General features: G+C 41.8%; 1 protein-coding gene across 1 annotated transcript; it reads left to right on the top strand.

Annotated features, from left to right (window-relative positions):
- Nucleotides 1-6,256: 6,256 nt before the first annotated feature.
- SPO11 (SPO11 initiator of meiotic double stranded breaks) lies at nucleotides 6,257-18,760 on the top strand. The gene is made up of 13 exons (XM_032878699.1): nucleotides 6,257-6,443; nucleotides 8,361-8,474; nucleotides 9,717-9,805; nucleotides 10,223-10,289; nucleotides 10,505-10,613; nucleotides 11,098-11,184; nucleotides 11,854-11,890; nucleotides 12,212-12,321; nucleotides 13,697-13,796; nucleotides 14,114-14,151; nucleotides 15,296-15,372; nucleotides 18,030-18,141; nucleotides 18,640-18,760. The coding sequence occupies exons 1-13, from the start codon at nucleotides 6,313-6,315 to the stop codon at nucleotides 18,757-18,759; spliced, it is 1,191 nt and encodes a 396-aa protein (XP_032734590.1). The 5' UTR covers nucleotides 6,257-6,312; the 3' UTR covers nucleotide 18,760.
- Nucleotides 18,761-21,280: the final 2,520 nt, after the last annotated feature.

Genomic DNA, 21,280 nt, shown 5'->3' with positions numbered 1-21,280 from the left:
GTAAGCGGCAAAGCCAAGGTTTGAACCCATCGAGTCTTGCTCTGGGATTCATGCTAGACTGCTGTCTTGACGGAGTATCCAGCATTTCCAAAACATGCGTGACCCTCTCTGACTTTGATACCACGCATCCCCACCCCTGTGCCTTTTCTCCTTCCTGGAGGACAGCACCTGGTCCGGGAGCACCACTCACCTGCACGGGGGGCGGGGGAGGGGGCAGTTCTCCTCCCCAGGCTTGCTGCCTTCACCCTCCCTCCCCGTGCTCCATTCTCTTCTTATTTCAGCTTGTACCAATCTCTCGCTCTGAACCCTCTGATGACCTCCCCTGCCTTGGGACCAGGCTCTCTCAGCCTTGGCACTATTAACATTTGGGATGGACACATTCTCTTCTGAGAGGACGGCCCCGGGCACTTGGGAATGCTTAACTCGGGAATGTTTAACAGCATCCCCGACCTTGTGCTACTATATGCCAGAGCATCCACCCCCTCCCCACAACCTCCTGCAAGTTGTGGCAGCCCAAAATATGTCCCAATACCACCAGATGTCCTGTGGCGGCAAAATTGCCCCAGTTAAAATCATTGCCTTCTAGCAAAGTCCCAATTCCTCCCGCTGGCTGATAGGCCCCTGATGGTCTGACCATTGCCCACCCTCTTGCCACCACCTTCCCATCCTTCACACCATCCATTAACACTGGCTGGCTCTCCAATCCCATCTCTCCTCAGGCCCTTTGCATGTGCCATTCCTTCTAGCCTGTGGCAGGCCCTTCTTCATGATCCCGTTTTTTCTGGTCGCTTCTTTACTCTTTCCTGTCCTCACACCAGGATGTGTGTTCCCAGCAACACAACCTTATTGTATTTATGTTGTAGATTTCTTTGTTGTCTTTATAATCTGTCTTCTCCACCAAAGTACCAGTCATGTGGGTATGGCACTTGGCGATCTTGTTCTTTGTTGAGTCTTGGTGCCAAGGAGAGCCCTGGGTGCCAGGCAAGCACTTGTCTCTGCCAGATGATTCATGTCATGATGGAAACCGGGGAGGCCTTCTGGTGTGGACCTGTGCACAGGAGAGAAGGAGAAGTGAAGAGGGAATCACCTGAGGAGCGTGTTATCTCCTTGGGTTTAGCCACTAAAGATGCCTTCTGGTCTTTCGTAAAAGGTCTCTTCCTGTCCAAGCCTGTTGCCAGGAAGTCTTTAGACTGGAAGACAAACAAAAAAAGACGACAAAGAAGTGGCAGAGAAGGAGGATGAGAACTACTTAAAAGTTTTAAAGCCTCCTTAAATCAAAGCAAGTCGCTGTTTAGTGTCAACTGACTTTTCAAATAAAGCCGAGACTGGCCGTTGGAGCAGGGCTGGAAAACTGGGGTGGTAGGGTGTCTCTAAGGCCTGGATTCTGACACACGGGGTGGGTGGAGGGGAGCGATGAGCAGCCCAGCTGGGGTGTGAGGAAGAAATAAAAAGCAGAGGGGATGAGTCAGGTTGGTCCGTGGCAAGAAGACTCTGCCTGCTAGCCAGCCAAGAGGCAGCCAGGTGGAGAAAGCTTCCCTGCAAATCCACAGGCCGGCATCTGCGGCTGAGGGAAGCGGCGGCTCGAAGAGCTCTCCCTGGATTTCCTCCTCTGGGTTGGTCTTCCGTGAAGGGATTCAGGATTTCGCTGAGCATGACTTCGCCTCCGGGGGTGAGCTTCTCCTTCTGTTCATGAGAGGCTCAGGCTGGCTCTGAGCTTCTCTACCTGGAAAACCCAGCCACAGAGGTCCTGGAAGGTTCCAGTAGAGATCCTACCCAGTTCAAACCTAGGATATATTTTTTGCCAAAGGAAGGAAGGAAGGGAGGGAGGGTGGATGATCAAAGCAGGACCAGTCAAGCCCCTAGATCTAACCTCCAATTTACAGGAAATACCAGGGACAGAAAAACATGTCAAGTGATACCACAGGGGTGCAGTCCACAAGCTATTAATTGCAGGAAACTCTCTGGGGTAAATGACTCAGTGCCTTCAACAAATAAGGGCAAGGAAGGAAAAGAGGGGAACCTATGGAACTAAGGACATTTAGGAGACCTATCAACCAACAGCCATGAATGGATGGACCTTATCTGCACCTCGACAAGAACAACCTATAAAAACATTTCATGGGATAATGGGGGACATTAAGCAGTGATGGAGTATTGGGGGATATTCAAGGATGATTGTGAATGGAAGTTCTGCTATGAAAATGGAATTGTGTTGTTGTGTTTTTTAAAGAGTCCTAGTTTTTTAGAGATACCTGTTTAAATACTTAAGGTGAAATAATATGATGCCTGGAATTTGCTTCCAAATAGTCTGGAAGGAGGGTTGGGAAGGGGGTGGATGTAGGTGAAAAAGTTTGGCTGGGGTGGACAGTCATGGAAGCTGGTGTTGTGTCTATGTGACTCTCTCTGTCTCTCTTAAAACAAACAACCATGCGTGCCTGGGTGGCTCAGTAAGTTAAGCATCTGCCTTTGGCTCAGGTTATGATCCCAGGGTCCTTGCTCAGTGGGGAGTCTGCTTCTTCCTTGTCTGCTCTGCCTGCCACTCCCCGTGCTTATGCACGCTTGTTCTCTCTCTCTCTGACAAATAAATAAATAAAATCTTAAGGGGAAAAAAAAACCACCATGCCCGCATCAGTAAGATGACCCACATGCTCCCAAATGTTTTGCTGATCTTATTAAAATTTGATTTATCTTCCTTTCACTGATCTACTCCATACCACACATCCTGTTGTATAATCGCTGGTTATGAAAAATGGGCAAATTAATTCATCAGTACTAAATTGCCTTGACTTTAAGGCAACCTGGTATAGCAGCTGACAGCCGAGATGCTGTTCCTGTCAGAGTTTCTCATATGCCTCTCTAAGAAACCCAGAAGGTTTATTTATACTTCTTCAAGGCTCAACTTTCTCCCTCACACAGTGGGAAGGAGTAAATGAGATTTTGTGTGTGGAGCATTTGGCTCAGTGTCTGACCGTCAGCAAACTGCGGTTATGATTATGACCAGTGGCAGCAATCCCAGAAGAATGTTGAGTAGCGTCTTATTCATATAAAAAGTGATGCTTATTTGGGCATGCACAGAGAGATGTCGGAGCTGAAATACTTTAAGTAGATAATGGACATAATCCTACAAGGGGTCATTCGTTCATTCAACAAACACGACTGAGTGCCTTCTATGTGCCAGACACAGTGCAACTGTGGGGTACTGAGAGCTCGCCCCGTGGGGGTGACAGGGTAGAGAAGTGCAGGTATATTGAGACGGAGGAAGACAGGGGTCAAGACTTGGGAGTGGTCCAGGGAGATGTTCAGCTGAGATCTGAAGGATACAGGAGAATCAGCAAAGCTGGATTTGGGGGGAGGGAGGGCAAGGAGTAGGAGAGAAAAAGGACAAAACATCCCAAACTGTTAAAGGATGAGCAAGTGCAAAGGCCCTGGGGCAAGAAGGAGCAATTCCAGGGTTCAGAGGATGACAGAGCCCCAGGAGGACAAATGAAGGTGGTGGGTGAGTGGCTGCAAGGGGAGAGGGTTTCTTTCACTCTCACGCTGTACCTTCTAAATTATGTAAATATTTTATGAAAAGCATATATCATTCTTACATTCTTTAAAGACCTAAAAAACCCCACAGATACAGAAGAAAAACAACTGCTAAAGCCCCCAGACACAAATTTTTGTAGCATTTACTTTTTTTTTTCTCAAGAATCTATAATACGTTAAAATCCATCCACATTTGCTAAAGACACCACCTTGCTTAAAGGTAACAAGCGTGGCATCATCTCCTATCTGGTTCGCTAGAAGGGTCTCCCCATCCTTCCCTATGATAATCATGCCTAATTTAAATAATGTTCCTTGCCAACCTGCAGGGGGGCTCTGATTCCCAGACAAATTTCCGGATGTCAGGTTGGGTTTGGATGAAAGGCCCAGCCCACTAGTGGGGTTTGGGGAAAATCTTTCCATTTTCCGAAGAGCAGCTCGAGCACAGCTTTGAGACCCTTCTCTGTCCCTGTGCCGAGCGTCACGGGCCAGCAGGAGGAAAGGACCCACTAGGGAGACTACACTGCAGAGTGGCTTCCCGGTTTCATCTGCAAGTTGTGGCTGGAGGCGCGGAATCTGTTTTTCTGGTTTCGGGGCCTGGGGCTGGGATGGCGGACTTTGATGTGAAGGTGGCAGCTTACCTGAATGCGGCTAATGCCTCCTGCTTTGGTCTCCTGCGGCCAGAACACGGCGACGCCTTTCAAGTCAGCCCCTTGTGGGGTCTCCCTGCAAGGATGTCACATTGATTAGGGGTTGTTCCCTTCTCCATGTCGATCTCCTCCCTGGGCCCCTGCCCCGCTCAGGACTTTTCATTTCATGTTGAAGATCCCGAGAGGCCACTGGCTCCCTGCTGAGTGTAGCACTACGTGAGACGGAACAGCCTGTCCTCAAGAGCGGCAGAGACAACGAGACAGATGGTTCTAGTCCTTGGAGAGAGGCACCTCCCAGCAGACCAGCCCAGTTGGTGTCACTGACTCGCTCTCTCCCTTCAAAGGCCTGTTGTTTGTTCCACATGAGGATGATAAATGAGAGCCCACCTGTGGTACCGCCCTCATCTCATCATGAGGGAAACTGAGACCAGAGGGGATAATTCCACCACCAGAGAAGCCTCTGCAATATTCCTGCCCCTTCCCAAGCCAGCCCCGCCGTGGGGCCTCCTATCCCCGTGGTAGCAGCTTGAAGGTAGAGGCAAGATTTACATCTCAGCTCTATCACATACCAACGTGCAATCTTGCACAAATTGCTTAACTTCTCCAAGCCTCAGTTTCTTCATCTGTGAAATGGGGATAATAATTTTTACCTCTTAGGGTTGTCAATTTAAATGTGCTTCTCGCCCTGCCAGCTTCAAGTTTTAAGTGTTCACTTATTTACCCTCTTCTTAGATAGCGAGCAACCAAAGGGCAAGGACTCTGTCTGCCATATTCACAGCAGTGTCCTCAGTAACCACTGCTTCCTAACTCAGAGTAGGCAGAGACGAAGTATTTGTGATAATAATAACCAAGACCCTTAGCTCAGTGCCTGGCACAGGCAGCCATCATTATGAACGGGGGTGGGGGGGCTCGTTGTTACTTCTGATGGCAAAGCAGTTTTCATTTCAAAACTATCAAATAACCAGGCAGTGAGAGAACAAAATAGTTCTCTGGACAGGGCCTGTTGTCAGGTGGCTCTTCTGGGGCAAAGCCCTTGGCCTCCCATTCCTGTAGGACCAAGCCCCCCACAGGCCAGGGACCTTACCCTGCTTTATAATCTCTCCCCATTTTTCCTCTCTCTCAAGGACGTCATTCCCCAGAGGCAAGAGTCCTTCCCTGAGGCTTCAGAATTCCTAGCTTCTGCTCAAGGGGGTTGGGGGGGGGGGTGGGACACGGACATGGACATGGACACAGACAGCTCACCAAGTCTGCCAGGCAAGGATGTGGTCCAATGTCAGGATTGCTAGATGAAAACTGGATGTCCAGTTCAATTCTAATTTCAGATAAACAACAAAACGTTATCCAGTAACAGTATGTCTCAAAGGTTGCATGGGACCTAGTCATCCTTAAACAAAAACAAAAACAAGTATCTGTTGGTTATCTGAAACTGAAATTTAACTGAGTGTCCTGTATTTGCTAAATCTGGCGATCCTTCAAAGTGATCAAACTGGGAGGCTGTTACCCCAGCCTGAATCCGCTGTGGACCTCACTTTCTTCCTCTCCTGCGAAATCACCAGGACCACATCAGCAACCTCCTGGGATGGTTTTGAGAATTAAGAGAGCGGCTACTATAAAAATATCAGTAAGGCAGGAATTTTGTTTGCCTTGACCACCTTGACCACCGCCTAGGGCTGCGTCAAGCACACGGGGCGGGGGGTAGGGAGTGGGGAATCACCATAACTATTTCTTTTCATGAAAAAATCGCTGGTACTATTTTTGCCTCAATACGGCCTCTTATCCCCTTAAAAACAAACAAGGAAACAAATAGAACCACCATAAATCCATTTCAAGGAACACTGGATCCAATATCCCAAACACGTCATTCTGGTACCCCCTGCGCCCATCGCTTTGACCCTCAGGGGGGAGAGAACCTGATTGAACTGTGCGCACCTGTGCACTCCACTCAACGTTATGCGCATGCGGGGACGGGGGAGGGGCAACGTGTGCGCATGCCCAGATAGAAAGTTAGAAAGCGCTGGGAAAAGAGCCCACCATCGCCGGAGAGGCTGTCAGGGAGGGTTCGTTGCCGCACCCGGCAGGGCCGTCGTGGTCGCCTGTGGGTTCCTGCCCTTGGAGCTTTCCGTTGCTGTCCGCCCTCATGGCCTTTGCGCCCATGGGGCCTGAGGCCTCGTTCTTCGAGGTTTTGGACCAGCACAGGGCTTCCCTGCTGGCCGCCCTGAGGAGAAGCGGTGGGGAGCCTGCGGGCGGGGGGACGCGCCTGGCCTCCAGGTAGAAGGGGTCTCTCTGGGACACAACGCTCGGGAGTTAGAGGGGAGCTGGGTCCCCAGCCGGGAGGGGGTGGGGGCTTGAGGCGCTCTGAAGGGACATGGCTGGCGGCCCTTGCCTTCTCCCCAGTCTCGGGGTGAGGCGGCCCCAGGAGGGACCCCCGTGGCTTCGCTGGCGGCCCGGAAACTCTGAGAAAGCCGTTCCTCGGGGCTCCCTCTCTCGGCGCTGAGCTCTCCTTTTGAACTCAAAAAGCCGGGGGCAGACCCCGCCCTTCCTGTCTTCTAGAATGTTCCCCTTCTAGAATGTTCCAGGAGCATCCCCACAGCGAGGCTCGCAGGTCTCCTGAGAGTCACAGAGGTCACGGAGTTGAGGGCACAGCCTGGCTTTGCGTTTGTTTGAAAACAGTTCCTTTTTGGGTTCCATTTTAGCTTAAAAAGCTTTGAGAACTCTGTGAGCGTGAAGAGGAAGAGGGAAGCCGAGCGTTGGGCGTTCTCTCTCCATCCGGGTTTTATCAAAATGAACGTGGAAGCGGTTGATAATGAGACAACGATTTACACACGTTTTAAGTGATTTATTTAAAATCGGTTAAAGCAGTTGACGGCTGGCGAGGTTGGTTAGAGCCCCGTGCTGAGGAGCCCGGTTACTGCGATTCTCCAGCTGCCCCGCTCGGAATTAGCTACAGAGAATGTATTTATGTTCTTGACCATTTTTACTTAAGATGCTGTCCCCCCGCCCCGGATCTGCTATTCTGGTTTATCAGCAAAGTTTTTTCAGCCTAAACAAATTACTGTCTTATCTTGAAGAAGACTAAGCCAACTACCAAAACAAAACACACACAAAGTGGGAAACATATAAGCAAACCGATTTTTATGAAAATCTTAGGAGAAGAACTTGCAAGGGTGAGGAAAGGAGGCACTGGAAGTCCCCTGTTTGAATTTCAGATGCAAATTAACCTAATTATATTTTCAAGGTTGTCACAGTGTTACCTTGCAACTTTTTTTTTTCTCCAAACTGGAAAAATGAGATCTTTCCTTGAGTCCGTTTTTATCTCTCCCTGTTAGAAAATACTGATTGTTTTAAGATTTGCTTTCTGATAATGTGCATTTTCTCTTCCTTCCTTCCTTTCTTTTTGATGAACGTGCGTTTTCAAAGCAAGCTCTGAAGTTTCTGGGGGAATTAGAACATTTTACATTTGCGCATTTTCTAGATTTAATTTGATTTCCCTTCTTAGGCAATACACTAATGGTATTTATAACCAAACAACATTTTTTGAAGCTGATGGCTTGTGAAATTAAAAGTCAGCTCATAGAAAACTGGGCTAGGTCTTCTTATTTTGCTGTTAAGTGGGGTAATGGTTGCCAAGTCTTTCCATGGTAGTGATTAAAGTTTTTTCTCTTTGTATCACTAAAATTCAAAGGGCAGATTTAAGGCATGAGATCAATCAGGGTGATGTGTTACAATAAGAAGTTATTTCTTTTGGAATATTTTTTGCATTGCATTTTTGGGAAAGAAATTCAAAGCCAATATTACATCATTTTTAATTGAAACATTTATCAGGAGTATTTCAAGCCAACAAGTTTGAATTTAGGTTAATACAAAGAGATTAAAATATATTTATATATCATTGTCTAGTTATTGATACTGTCAAAAAGGGAGAGATTACTTCAATTGGTAATTGTTTGAGAAGTAAAATGACAAGCAAATGAGATTTCTCTGCAAGTAACCACCATACAGACGGTTTAGTGCAATGCCGATGTCAAAATTTAATAGGAGAGATTTGCATGGAGGTGAATTACCGAGTCTTAAAAAACTTAACCAATGAAACACAAACCTACTTTTATGTTGATCTGGGGAAATGTTACATATTGTAAAGGTCTAATTTAAAATTAAGATTCAATCATAGTCTGTTTATTTTTTCAGTTCTGAGGTTCTTGGATCTATAGAAAGTGTTATACAGGACGTCATCACAAGCGTGGCAAGGAATGAGGCACCTGCATTCACCATAGACAACAGATCAAGCTGGGAAAATATAAAGTGGGCATTTTGCATTTTTAATTTTTAAATACAATACCTATGTCATTATTTGAATTTATTTGAGTTTGAGTTCTAATCCGATTTCTTTCTTTTTACTGCTTTTACCCTGCCTAGAAGGATTTAAGGAAGTTTACAAAATACATACCTCATAGTCAGGTCATATAAACTACAAGTGGGTGTGAAAGATAAGGCAAAGGGAAAACAATGCTAGGAACAACAAATGAAGCACCCAAAGAGGTTAGAATTCAAAATGCATATGATAAACTCTTACAATTCTGCTAAAAACAGGCTTCAAACTGGGATCTAAGCTTTCTAGCACTCAAAGTGGGGCAATATGACCAGTGGAATTCTGCAGAAATACTGCAAAAGCAAAGCACTTGCTCTGGGGAGCTACAAGCAATCCTGATACTGGGAGGAAAATAAATGTGTCCGGAACACAGGCTCTTTCTCCTGGTAGATTCCCCTGCTAAGTCATGTGTCCCAAGAAGGTAAAATCAGCAAACAGCTTTGTCAAAGCCTTCCAACCTGCTCAGATCTTTTGTGTTTTTCAGATGCTCAGCCTGCAGAGTCTCAATAATGAAAACACTACAATAGTCCTCAGTAAGAGTTACAGACAAAATAAAATTTCAGTCCTAATTCTTAAAATAATCTTGAGTTTCTTTAGTCACTAAGTATTCTTTTATGGTCAGTATAATTAATACAAACTAAACTTTTGAATCCTACTTTGCATCATTTCGTTCAGCCGATTTGCCTGGTGCCTTCTGCCACCTTTAGGACAGGCTTGGCAGTTCAATTTAACAACCTAATAACAAATTGCTATTTCATTTAATGTCATTTAGGAAGTAAATCAGAAATATAGTTCAAAACTTGTTAAATTGAGCAAAATTAATGAGTAAATATTAAAATGAGCAAAATGCTAATAAACTTGTGAAAATAGTTCACGTACACTAAATGTCACAGATTATACACTAAATACACGCGCGCGCACATTACACTCAAAGGTATTTAATTCACTTATTTTAAACTCTTTATCTTAGTGCTTCTGTATGTCACCAAGCTAATTACCTTATTACTACTTGGAATTACCTAAGATTGTAAATGAAGTTGTCCTAAAGCTTAGGTCCCTCTGTTGAGAGGAAATATGGGTTTAGATGATGTGCAGAAGAGTGTATTAAGTGTATATTGTTTGGTGTTCAGAAGGTAATCCTTTTTTTATCTTATCGCCTTTCAACAAAATGACAGGTTTGAAGATTCTGTGGGTCTTCAGATGGCATCTCATTGTACCACGAGAAAAATCAAAAGCGATTCACTAAAATCAGTTAAAAAATTTGGTAAATTAATCTTTCTTAGCTTTTAGTAATAAGTAAGTTTGGCTACTTCCTGGGTTTAGCTGTTCCTAGTTGAATAATTTTAGTTGTTCTTTAATAGACCACCCTTATGCCTGAAATAAAGTTACAGAATTTTTCATTGTCAGTAACCATGGAAACAGATTATAATTCCAAAATAAATTTTTAAGGTACATGATTCAGTAGAAAAGTTTTCTCTCAATTTTGTTGTTTAGAGAGCAATTAATTTTATTTGATCCTTCAGGAAATTATAATCCTGTACTCAGTACTTCTATTTTGGAAAGATAATTTTTTTTAATGTTATGGAAAGTAACTGAGGGTAGTCGAAATCCTTGATAGTGGTGTGTTTTGAATTAATGAGAGAAATGATGAGTAACTTATTCATTGTATCTTATTTTCCAGCCCTAATTCTTAAAATATTGTCCATGATTTATAAATTAGTACAGAGCAACACTTATGCAACCAAAAGGTAAATACTTGTTTTGGTAAATCATTCCTTTAAGACAGTTTGGGTAACTCCCATTATGTTTTGAAATGGTACATAAGACTAGATTATGGGTAATAAATTACTTTCCTTGTACGTTGTGTTCCGTCCAGTTAAAGCCTCCTACAAATAATACTCCAATAACTTGTCACAGTTGAAGAGAATATGGCTAATTAAAAATATATATTTAACTTTCATAGAGACATATATTATACTGACAGCCAGCTCTTCGGTAACCAGACTGTCGTGGACAATATTATCAATGACATTTCTTGTATGTTAAAAATGCCAAGGATAAGTCTACATATAGTAAGTAGCATTTAATACAAAACATCTTATTTTAAGATGAAAGATTTGTGTGAAATCATAATAGAAAAACAAATGTAATCTGTGCCTTTTGTAGTATTTGATACTACATGTCTTTCATTATGAATTTAAGTAATCTCCTCTCAGTATATTCCCTTGGATGAGTGGACTACAACAAGTGAATTACTAGGTATTCTTTAATTCCTTAATATCCTTACATATTTTCTCCTTTGCTTCTTAAATTCCGATCTGAGCTAAAATACATGTAGTGTGGCAGGTGAACATGAGGCCTTTCTCAGCCGTGTAGAATGTTAGTGAGGGGCGCCTGGCTGGCTCAGTCAGTGGAGCGTGTGATTCTTGCTCTTGGGGTCATGAGTTTGAGCCCCACATTGGGTGTAGAGATTGCTTAAATAAATAAACTTAAATAAATCAACTTTAAAAAATATGTCAGTGAAACAGTGTTCAAAAACGGCTATTATTTTTTCAGTTATCTACATCAAAAGGTTTAATCGCTGGCAACTTAAGGTATCTGGAGGAAGACGGCACCAGAGTGCACTGTACCTGTGGCTCCACAGTAAGCATATTCATGCACCTGCTTTAACTCCCTTTCAGATCCTTTGTTTTCGAAATGTATTTTATTTCCTGCTTTCTTATGTAGTTTGGAGCTTAAGATGTTCAAATAAAACTGAAGGGTGAGTAAGCGTATGCTTTAGGGGGTCGTCCGTTATGCAGTTTTAAAATACCCCAGTTGTCAAATGTCATATTAAAATAAAGATAATGCCTTCCTTACAAAAATGTACTATTGTCTTCAGGTAGAATGGAGCTTGGCTATGTTAGCATGGTTATTTATGTAATCTTGATACAGTTTCCTGGTTTGGAAATTGATCTATTTAATTCTGGGCTATTTGCTGGGCTTTGGCACTTGGAAAGGCCACAGCATTAACCTGCACAGCAGTCTGGAAATGAGCAGGAGACACCTGTGCCCTCTAGGATAAGGAGGGCTTTAACTCACCACTTTCTGCTGCTTAAGCCACGTAGCCACAAAGTTTCCGAGAGGCTCTCACCTGCCAGGAAGTAGTTTGGGTGGCACGTCTGTCTTCTTAGTGAGGAGTAAATCTGAGGAGTAAATCTCTGATAATTGGTATATTCAGAGAAAAATGAAATAGGGTTTGGGGATACACTTTAAATGTGGTTAAACTTGCTTTTTATTTAAAATAAAAACTCTCTTGTTTTGTTAACTTAGGCTGTTGCTGTGCCATCTAATATTCAAGGAATTCGAAGTATCCTTTGAGTGGGAAAACTATTTAAGCTCGTAGAATGTGCGTTCATCTGTTATTTTGATAAACCAAGCCTTCATAGTGTGTAACCGTCATGCTAGACCCTATAGTGGTCAAGACAAACACACACAGTTTCTGCTTTAGGGGCTCTCTGTCTAGTAGGTGAGACAGGTATGGAAATATGTGAATAGATGTTTATATATTTGAAGGTAAAAAGGAATATACTATGCAGCTGTTTGAAAATTGATTTCTACGGCATCACTATTTAGCTGGCGATTAAATGGAAATATTCTTGGCTTCGAATTATCAGCCTTAACGTCACAGATTTAATTACAGATGCAAAATTTCTATTAATTGTAGAAAAAGATGCGACATTTCAGCGACTCCTGGATGACAGCTTTTGCAACAGAATGTCCCCGTGCATCATGGTTACGGTATTATATTGTCGCCCTTTACTACAATGCCAAGACTAACATACTACGTTGGTAATTGGCAAGAGGGGTTTATAACATTATGTCTGCGGCTCACACAACATTCTGTTATCCACATGGCACATCCTTTGGGGTGATAGAGTAAGAATTTCCAAGGGGGTTATTTAAACATCCTCAAATCTGATTAAAATCAAAGTGGTGGTCCCAATTCTTTTTTTTTTTTTTTTTTTTTTTTTTTTTTTAAGATTTTACTAGGGAGAGAGAGGGGCGCCTGGGTGGTTCAGTGGGTTGGGCCTCTGCCTTTGGCTCGGGTCATGATCTCGGGTCCTGGGATCGAGCCCCATATCGGGCTCTCTGCTTGACAGGAGCCTGCTTCTCCCTCTCTCCGCCTGCCTCTCTGTCTACTTGTGATCTCTGTCTCTGTCAAATAAATAAAATCTTTAAAAAAAAAAAACCAAGATTTTATTAGAAAGAGACGGGGCAGGACCCAGGTGGAGGGGCAAAGGGAGAAGGAGAAGCAGACTCCCCACTGAGCAGAGAGCCCAACCAGTTTGGGGCTCAATCCCAGGACCCAGAGATCATGATATATGCCGAAGGCAGATGCTTAAGCGACTGAGCCACACGGGTGCCCCTGGTTGTTCCAATTCTTAAACAGCAGTGATTTTCTAATACCACAGTGAGTTTGCACAGGCTCTCAGAGTCACCTACAGGCCATTCCACCACGGCGGCTTGTCTCAACTGTAATGTGGGAACACTGGAGCTGCTCTGTGTTCCGCCTCCCACAGGTTTGTACGTCAGGTAATTACATGAATTCCATCAAAGAGAGTCTGCTTTTCTATACATACATACATACATACATACACACATATATACATATACAGAAACAGATACATACATATGCGCCAAGAACGGCAGAGAACCCAGAAGCATACACTAAGATGCCGCACGGGCAGCCACAGACATCAGTGAGCAAAGGGTAGTAAGCTTCCTGCACCTCGTCGTGTGGGAGGAGTCGATAACACTGGAGTAATCAGGGACACCTGCTGGACTAGGGCCGGATGACAAATGACGTGTGATGCTGCCTCTCCATGTCCCTGTTGGTAGATAGGACCGATTTTTATTATTTCTGTTTGTGCCGAAGTGTTTCCTTGGGATCATTTCCCAGGACTGGGGTAGTTGGGTCACAGTGACAAACGGAGGCAGGCGTCTTCACTCTGTTGTGTAGACTGTACATTTTTCACAGTCCCCACTAGTCTTCCACCTGAAATTTGAGGTGATCTAACTTTTCTAACTTTTAAATTGTTGATAAGATAAGGAAAAGATTTTGTCAGTTTCATTCTGCTGGAATTAAAATGCATAATTTCAATTTTGCTTTTAGGGAAAGGGGGTACCTGACCTGAACACAAGACTTTTGGTCAAGAAGCTGTGGGATACATTTCATATTCCTGTTTTTGCTCTTGTCGACGCCGATCCACATGGTGATTTGTCGTTGGACTATTTGAAGTAGTTGTCCTAACTAAATCCTCTCTGTCACACTCATAGATGTACTCTTCTGCTCTTAGAACATTTTCATAAGTTATTTTAAAAGAAAATGGTTATTAGATTAAAATTACTGACTGTAATCATCTGAGGCAATTTATTGTTATTTTGCCCCATTGAACTGAACAGTAAGGTTTTTTATTGGTGGTGTCTATGAGAAGAAAAGTTGCGGGTGTTAGATGAAATGTGAGCATACACACGATCCAGCCTGTTACATGCAATGAGACGGACCGTAAAGGTGACTTTCTTTTTACAGGCATAGAAATAATGTGCATCTACAAGTATGGATCTATGGTAAGTACAGAAGAGTATTTTCCCTTTTCCAATGTTGAGGTAGTTCATTTTCATCAGGGTGATTGCTGCATTCATTTACCAACCCTTAGTTAGCTGAGGACCCCCAAAGTGTGCCGGGGAGCTCCTCTCCTAGTCTACGGCCAATCTGTGCTAGTGGCTGTGATTCCAGCTTCCATCATGACCAGTGTGACCACAGATGACAGAGTGGGATTAGCTGTGGGCAAGAGGCAATATAATGCTCCACTCTCCCAGCCTGCTGAATTAACTGTGGGACCTCAGGGTAACAGCAAGGTCTGATTGCCAAATAAACTCTGAAAATTATATATAACCTTGAATTCTGACATTGCCGATTCCCTTTACACCCAAATGAAAACATCACCAAATTTCACCACTAGTGAAATGGTAATTGTCGACAACCTCATTTGCTATATGAATCAATTTTACTGTAGATTTAAAATTTTAATTTCATTTAAAAAATCTCATTTTAAGATTACTTAACATTTGGGAACCTAACTTTTGGCAAGTTTAGCATATATGTTCATTACAGAAAAAAAATATCGTTATGTAACAAGATAAAAATCACCTACTGATGAACACCTTCACCCATGCAAATGAACTACCATACATCAGTTGTTCTCAGAGTATGGTCCTAGACAAGCAGTGCTGGCATTACCGGAGAACTTGCTAGAAATGCACAGCTCCGTCCCCATCCAGGCCTCCTGAACTGGAATCTCTAGACTTGGACCCCAAGTGACTCAGATGCATGATCAAGTTTGGGCACCACTGGTTTACACCTTGGGCGTCCCCGACAGATACATTTATATGACATGTATATTTAGATGTAAGGGATGGTGAAGTAAGATGTTAAAACACAGAATCATGAACAACAATAAATGAAGGTCAGAGAGGTTCATTTTTCGTTTTAACTTCTATAAAAGAAATACAGAAATCTTAGAGCAGTTTTAAAACCTTCACTGAAAGCCAGGGTTAGCAAAAGTCTTGGTGATTTTTAGTTCTGTGGGTTCAGGGAGTATGTAGTCTTTCGTATTTATCCTTCTTATTGTGAAACATGGGGCTGCAGAAACAGGTCTGCCAGTTTTCTGCAGATTAGCCTCACCTAATGTGCATTTGCTCTTTATTTTAGGCGATGTCTTTTGAGGCCCATAATCTCACAGTTCCAGCTATTAGATGGCTTGGTCTCCTCCCTTCTGATATTAAACGGTGAGATTAATTTTAGTCTTAGTAAAACTAAGATATTTAAAATGATGACTAATCATAATATGTAACAATAAGCTGAAAAACTGACTGCACAGGAAAGCTGTTAATGTGTTTCGTTTATGTTGTCACAATGACACAGGATTATAGAATTATGAATTAAATGCATGGATGTTTGTTTCAATTGCAAAAATCCTTGAATGAATTTGGTTAACTGAACTTTCAGCTAGAAAATATTTTTTGTTTTACCTTATGGTTAAAAGATTTTGTAATATTTAATTTTATTTTTTAATTTTTTTAAAGACTTTGTAATATTTTTATAGTCCTAAAGTATAAGACATTGGCTCTAGTGAAATGGTAATTGTCGACAACCTCATTTGCTATATGAATCAATTTTACTGTAGATTTAAAATTTTAATTTCATTTAAAAAATCTCATTTTAAGATTACTTAACATTTGGGAACCTAACTTTTGGCAAGTTTAGCATATATGTTCATTACAGAAAAAAATATCGTTATGTAACAAGATAAAAATCACCTACTGATGAACACCTTCACCCATGCAAATTATTATTACTCTCCGCCTGTAGCCGTAACTTGTTCACAAAAATGGAATCATGCTCGGTTACTTTGCAGTCTGCGCCTCTCACACAACACAAGGAAATCACTTTTCCGTACCCACGACCTCATTCTAGTGTCTTCTGTTCCTGAGTTCCAGTTCTGGATGTACCAGTGTTTACTCCACCAGTGCCCCGTAGTCAGACATTTGGGTGGTTTCCAGACCTCCGATAAATAGTGCTTTGCTGGGCCCCTCCTGTAACTAAATCTGGGCCTGCATCTTTAAGTAGCCCCTTAGTCCCGAAGGCTGAATTCCCAGAATTGTTGGGTCAAAGGGTAGGCACATTTTTAAGATTTTGACTGCCCTCCAGATAGGTTAATTATTTTTTTTTCTCCTGGAGAGTGAGAGCCCACCTGTCCCTCAGCACAGGATATGATCCCTTTTATTCGTCTCTGCTAATGTGGTACTTTAAAATATTTCATTGTTTTAATTGGCCAGTATGAATGAACTTAAACGTGTTTATTGGATTTCTTTAAGCAATGAGCAAACCTTGCTACCTGGTCCTTGTTTCCTAACTTTGGAACGTGAACAGGTTTTGGGTGATTGCCACTTCTTACAAAATGAGGGCATAAGAGAAAACATCTAGTTTTTGGTTTTTGAATATTTGCACTCTTTTGGATTGAAGTTTTGTTCCATTTGGTTTATGTGTCCTGGTCAAAATCCCTAGGGGGTGATCTGTTTGTATGAAAAGCTTTCCTAACACAAAGTCAGGACAAATGATCTGATAATTATTAAGGTGGAGGGCTTGGAGAAACTCGAGCTGCATCTCATGAATTCTACCAGTGCCCTCGAAGCCGCTCCAAGTAAATGGACAATGAAATTTTTACAGAGTGTGATGCCTACACAAACATAGCTTCATGGGAAATCCTCTGGGCCCCTACCCCCAATTTTAATCAAATCGTCACACTATCTGGTAGCTGCCACTGGCAAATTACCATAATTGTGGGGACACATTGAAAAAGACTATTTGAAACTAGAGTTCTCCTGGGAAATCCAGGATTTGTGACTTCAAAAAGTATTCTATACCATAAATCCTGGACCTTTGCTGTTCTATTTTTTTTTTAAGATTTTATTTATTTATTTGACAGAGATCACAAGCAGGCAGAGAGGCAGGCAGAGAGAGAGGAGGAAGCAGACTCCCCACCGAGCAGAGAGCCTGATGCTGGACTCGATCCCAGGACCCTGGGATCATGACCTGAGCTGAAGGCAGAGGCTCAACCCACTGAGCCACCCAGGCGCCCGCTGTTCTATTTTTAAAACACACACCAAGAAAAAATTACAATCCACCTTTTTTTTTAAAAACGTAAAACTAGATAGGGGTGTATGTATTTGTGTGTGTACACACATGCACTTAAGTGAAATAAATTAGTAATAGACTAACTTCCTTGACCCAGAAAGTTCTCATAAATTACAAAGAATGAAATGCTCCATGGAGCCTGAGATCCCACCGTGACTCTCACTGCTGGCCACGCATTTTCTCTAGGCCACTGCTTTGAGGCTGTAGCACTCTGAGAACGCAGGGTGTCCACACACTTGATGGTAGTGCCATTGGCTTTGTGTTTATCACCAGTGTCTGTGTTCTTCTTGTCATTGTCCTGTGCATCTGGAAGGAAAACAACAATTTACAACAGACGTCCACTATGAATTTGAATCCTTGCTGGTCTAGGACATGTCAGATCCCCCAAATTCTGGCTTTTTTTTTTTTTAAAGATTTTATTTATTTATTTGACAGAGATCAGAAGTAGGCAGAGAAGCAGTCAGAGAGAGAGAGGAGAAAGCAGGCTCCCTGCTAAGCAGAGAGCCCGATGTGGGGCTCGATCCCAGGACCCTGGGATCATGACCTGAGCTGAAGGCAGAGGCTTTAACCCACTGAGCCACCCAGGCGCCCCCAAATTCTGGCTTTTAAAGGAAGGACCTGTAATAATTTGCTTATCTGTTATGTCTGAGTTTCTTGAAATAGTATAATAAATTAAAATACATATATGACCTTTAAGTTATAAGAGCACTCTGTTTTTGCTGATTTTTTTTTCATTTATTTTTTCTAGGTTAAATATACCTAGAGATACCTTAATTCCGCTGACAAAACAGGACCAGATGAAACTTGACAGTGTCCTGAAAAGACCTTATGTTACTTGCCAACCATTTTGGAGAAAAGAAGTATGTCTCTTTCTAAAATTCAAGTGTCATATGTTTTATTGCCTTTAACTTTCATAGTGGTTATTCACATAGTATTTTGCAAGTATCCTCTCTGAAATTTTATATAACCAACAACTAATGTGAGTGGTGTTTGGCAGTAAATGGTTGTTGAAAGACTGAAATGCCAACCCTAACAGATAAGATCAGATAGATGGAGCTGACCTGTTTTTATCCTCATCATAGTTCTATACCCATCATCTATGGCTGTATCATAGTTTATGAGGGGAGGAAAGAAAAGAGAGAAATCACATAAAGACACCGGAGCATTCCTAGTTATCAAGACATCCATACTAGGTATTCTTCTGACATTTTTTTCTAGAACACCTCTGGAATGTTCTGGCCAAGCTAAAACCTATTGCCCATGGCTTTGGGAATGGGACAAGTCTAGATTTCCTAGTTTGAGTCGACGGAGCTGCAGTGCAGGACTTGGTCACAGCTGTGCTTTACTTCTATTGACAGATGGAGATAATGGCAGACTCTAAACTGAAGGCAGAAATTCAAGCTTTGACCTTCCTATCATCAGATTATCTTTCCAGAGTGTACCTACCCAACAAATTAAAATTTGGAGGATGGATATAAAAATATATCAGAATATATCTTTGATTGTAAGAGGTTTTTCATTAGTTTTATTTTTGGTAGTAGATACCATCTTGGAAAGAACATATATTCTTAATCCTGTAGAGGTAAAATAATTTTCCACTAGTTATATTTTTTGTCAAAACAATTTTATTTGGAAGACTTTATCCTTTTCTGTAGAGCCTGAGTTCTATCCTGTACTCTAAAGTAACTTATAAAAGAGTACATATTATTTTGACTTCTAAATTTTATTTGAAAAAATACTGTACAAATACTATCACGGTCTACAGAAATATTTAATTCCTGCAATATAACTAATGTTAAGGCATGAAGCATCTTTTTAGTACCAAAACTAATAATAGCCTAAATTTGAGAAGTTGAAAATGAATTAGAGTGTCTAACATTTCTTTTTTTGCCTTCATGCTGTAGGGGTCACCCCCCCATTCGTCCACTCATGAAAGTAGTAAATTTTATCATGAATAAATATTTGGGTTGATGCAGTCTGAAGCACTAAATTTTGTTTCTGAGTATACTTTTTATTTTTAATAATTTATCTGAAAATTTCCTCAGGGTTTTATCCATTCTCACCCCAAATCAAGTCCCTTGACTTCCCCTCTAGTCCATGTTTATAAAACATGTTCAAGATTGACAGAAGCCTCAACTTTTAATAAGGTCCTTCTGTAATAGTAAAGAATTGATCAACTCCCCTCATAACCCTATCTGAATGTTTCCAGAGTTAAAAATAAAGTTTAATGACTTTATTCTGTACTTTCAGCAAATGTTTAACTGCATTGAGGTTACTGTAAATTGTAAGCAAGGATATGTATTTAGAGAAGAACAGAATTGTTGGTGAGTTATTTTAACAAGATAGATGCTAGTAATAGTGGGTCCCATTTCTAAGAACTTACCTGTGCCAGTCACGGCTTACACACTATCTTGACTTTCACAAGGGCCCTGGAAGGTCTGTAACTACATCTGTAGTTTACAGGTGAGAACACAGACGACGTTGCATGTCCAAAGCCACGTAGCAGGAACAGGGCAGAGTGTGGACAGTAACGGAGCAGGACCAGCTACTGAATATGTGGGGCCAAGACAAAATGTAAGTGTAGGGTCCTCCTTCAAAAGTTAAGAATTTCAAGACATCAGCAGAGAATTAAAGCACACACTGGGGGCTCTTCTTAGCATGGGGCCTGGCATGACTACATCCACAAAGCTGGCCCTACTCCAGAGGTTCTGGGAAACATTAAATAAGGTCATATAATAAGAAAAGAAAATACTTGTAGGGCACATATTATGTGCCAGTTATTTTTCTGGGTGCTTTTGATTATCAATTAGTTTCATCTTCACAGAAACTCTGTGAGCTAGGGACCTTTCTTATCATCCCCACTTCACAGATACAACAACAAAGGTACAGAGCTGCTCAGAAACTTTACCCAAGGTCACATAAGTACTAAGCAGTGGAGCTGGGACTCACCTCCAGAGCCTGGCTCCACGCCTTGTGCTTTAGCCATGACACTGGTACTTGAGAAGTGTGTTACATGTGGCCAAGGCGGCACACTGCTCCAGAAAGGTCTACAGATCTTACTGTTGGCTAGTGGTCAAATCAGGTCCTCCCCATGCCAAGCCTGCAACGTCAACGGTGCTGTTACTTCCCCTGGTCACGTCAGAACCAAGTATTTCATTTTGAGAATATTCCATGAGACTCTCAACTTGACTTGTGAGACTATCCCAAATTGTAAAGACATTTTTATAAATCACAAGTGTTTCTTTAAATTTATACCTTCCTTCCTTAACATCTAATATCACTGAACTTTGACAAGTGAAGGAGAGTATCACTAACCTAGAAATACATGGCCAAGCTGCAAGGTGTCTGGATGAGGACATCCTGTCAAAATGGAAAGCAATGAAAAGTCTACAGTAGTCATTAAATTTTGAAAATAAATAAAAAATTGAAAGAAAATTTGAAAGGGGCTTGCAGATACATTCAGTTTAGATAATATTCATTTCAAGTTTAAGATGGAAACTTAAAATCGTTTTCATTTATGTGGGAAAAGGAAATTGGAGAGCAAAATGCACTGTATTTTGTCTTTGCTGCCTATCTTTGATGCAGATGAAAACCTAACATTAGTAGCTATTGGGAACCATCTAGAATTCTAATTCTCAAGAGTTACTTCTAAAAAGGATTACTGTAAAATAGATGGCCATTTAAGATGGTAACTGACAAGATATCCCCTCGGCCATCATCTACTGTTTATTTTTCATACTTTCATAATTTCAATTAAGCAAGAACATTGGTATTGGAATTTGGAATTTTATAATGAAAGTGAATAAAAACTAGTATAACAAAAAGATGTTCAGAGAATCTTAATTTTTCCTTAAGAGCTCGTTATCACCCTCATAAAAGAAAAGCTCTTGTAGTAGCCCCCAGGTTTCTGTCATCACTGATGGTGCTGAGTGACTTGAGACATCATGATTTCATGGGGGAAAAAAAAACATTGCATTTTCTACAAAATAGGCAAAAACA

This window comes from Lontra canadensis, unplaced genomic scaffold (genome assembly GCF_010015895.1).
Source record: "Lontra canadensis isolate GAN:19392208 unplaced genomic scaffold, GSC_riverotter_1.0 scaffold65, whole genome shotgun sequence".
NCBI lineage: Eukaryota > Metazoa > Chordata > Mammalia > Carnivora > Mustelidae > Lontra > Lontra canadensis.
This window is presented reverse-complemented; position numbering and strand designations above follow the sequence as displayed.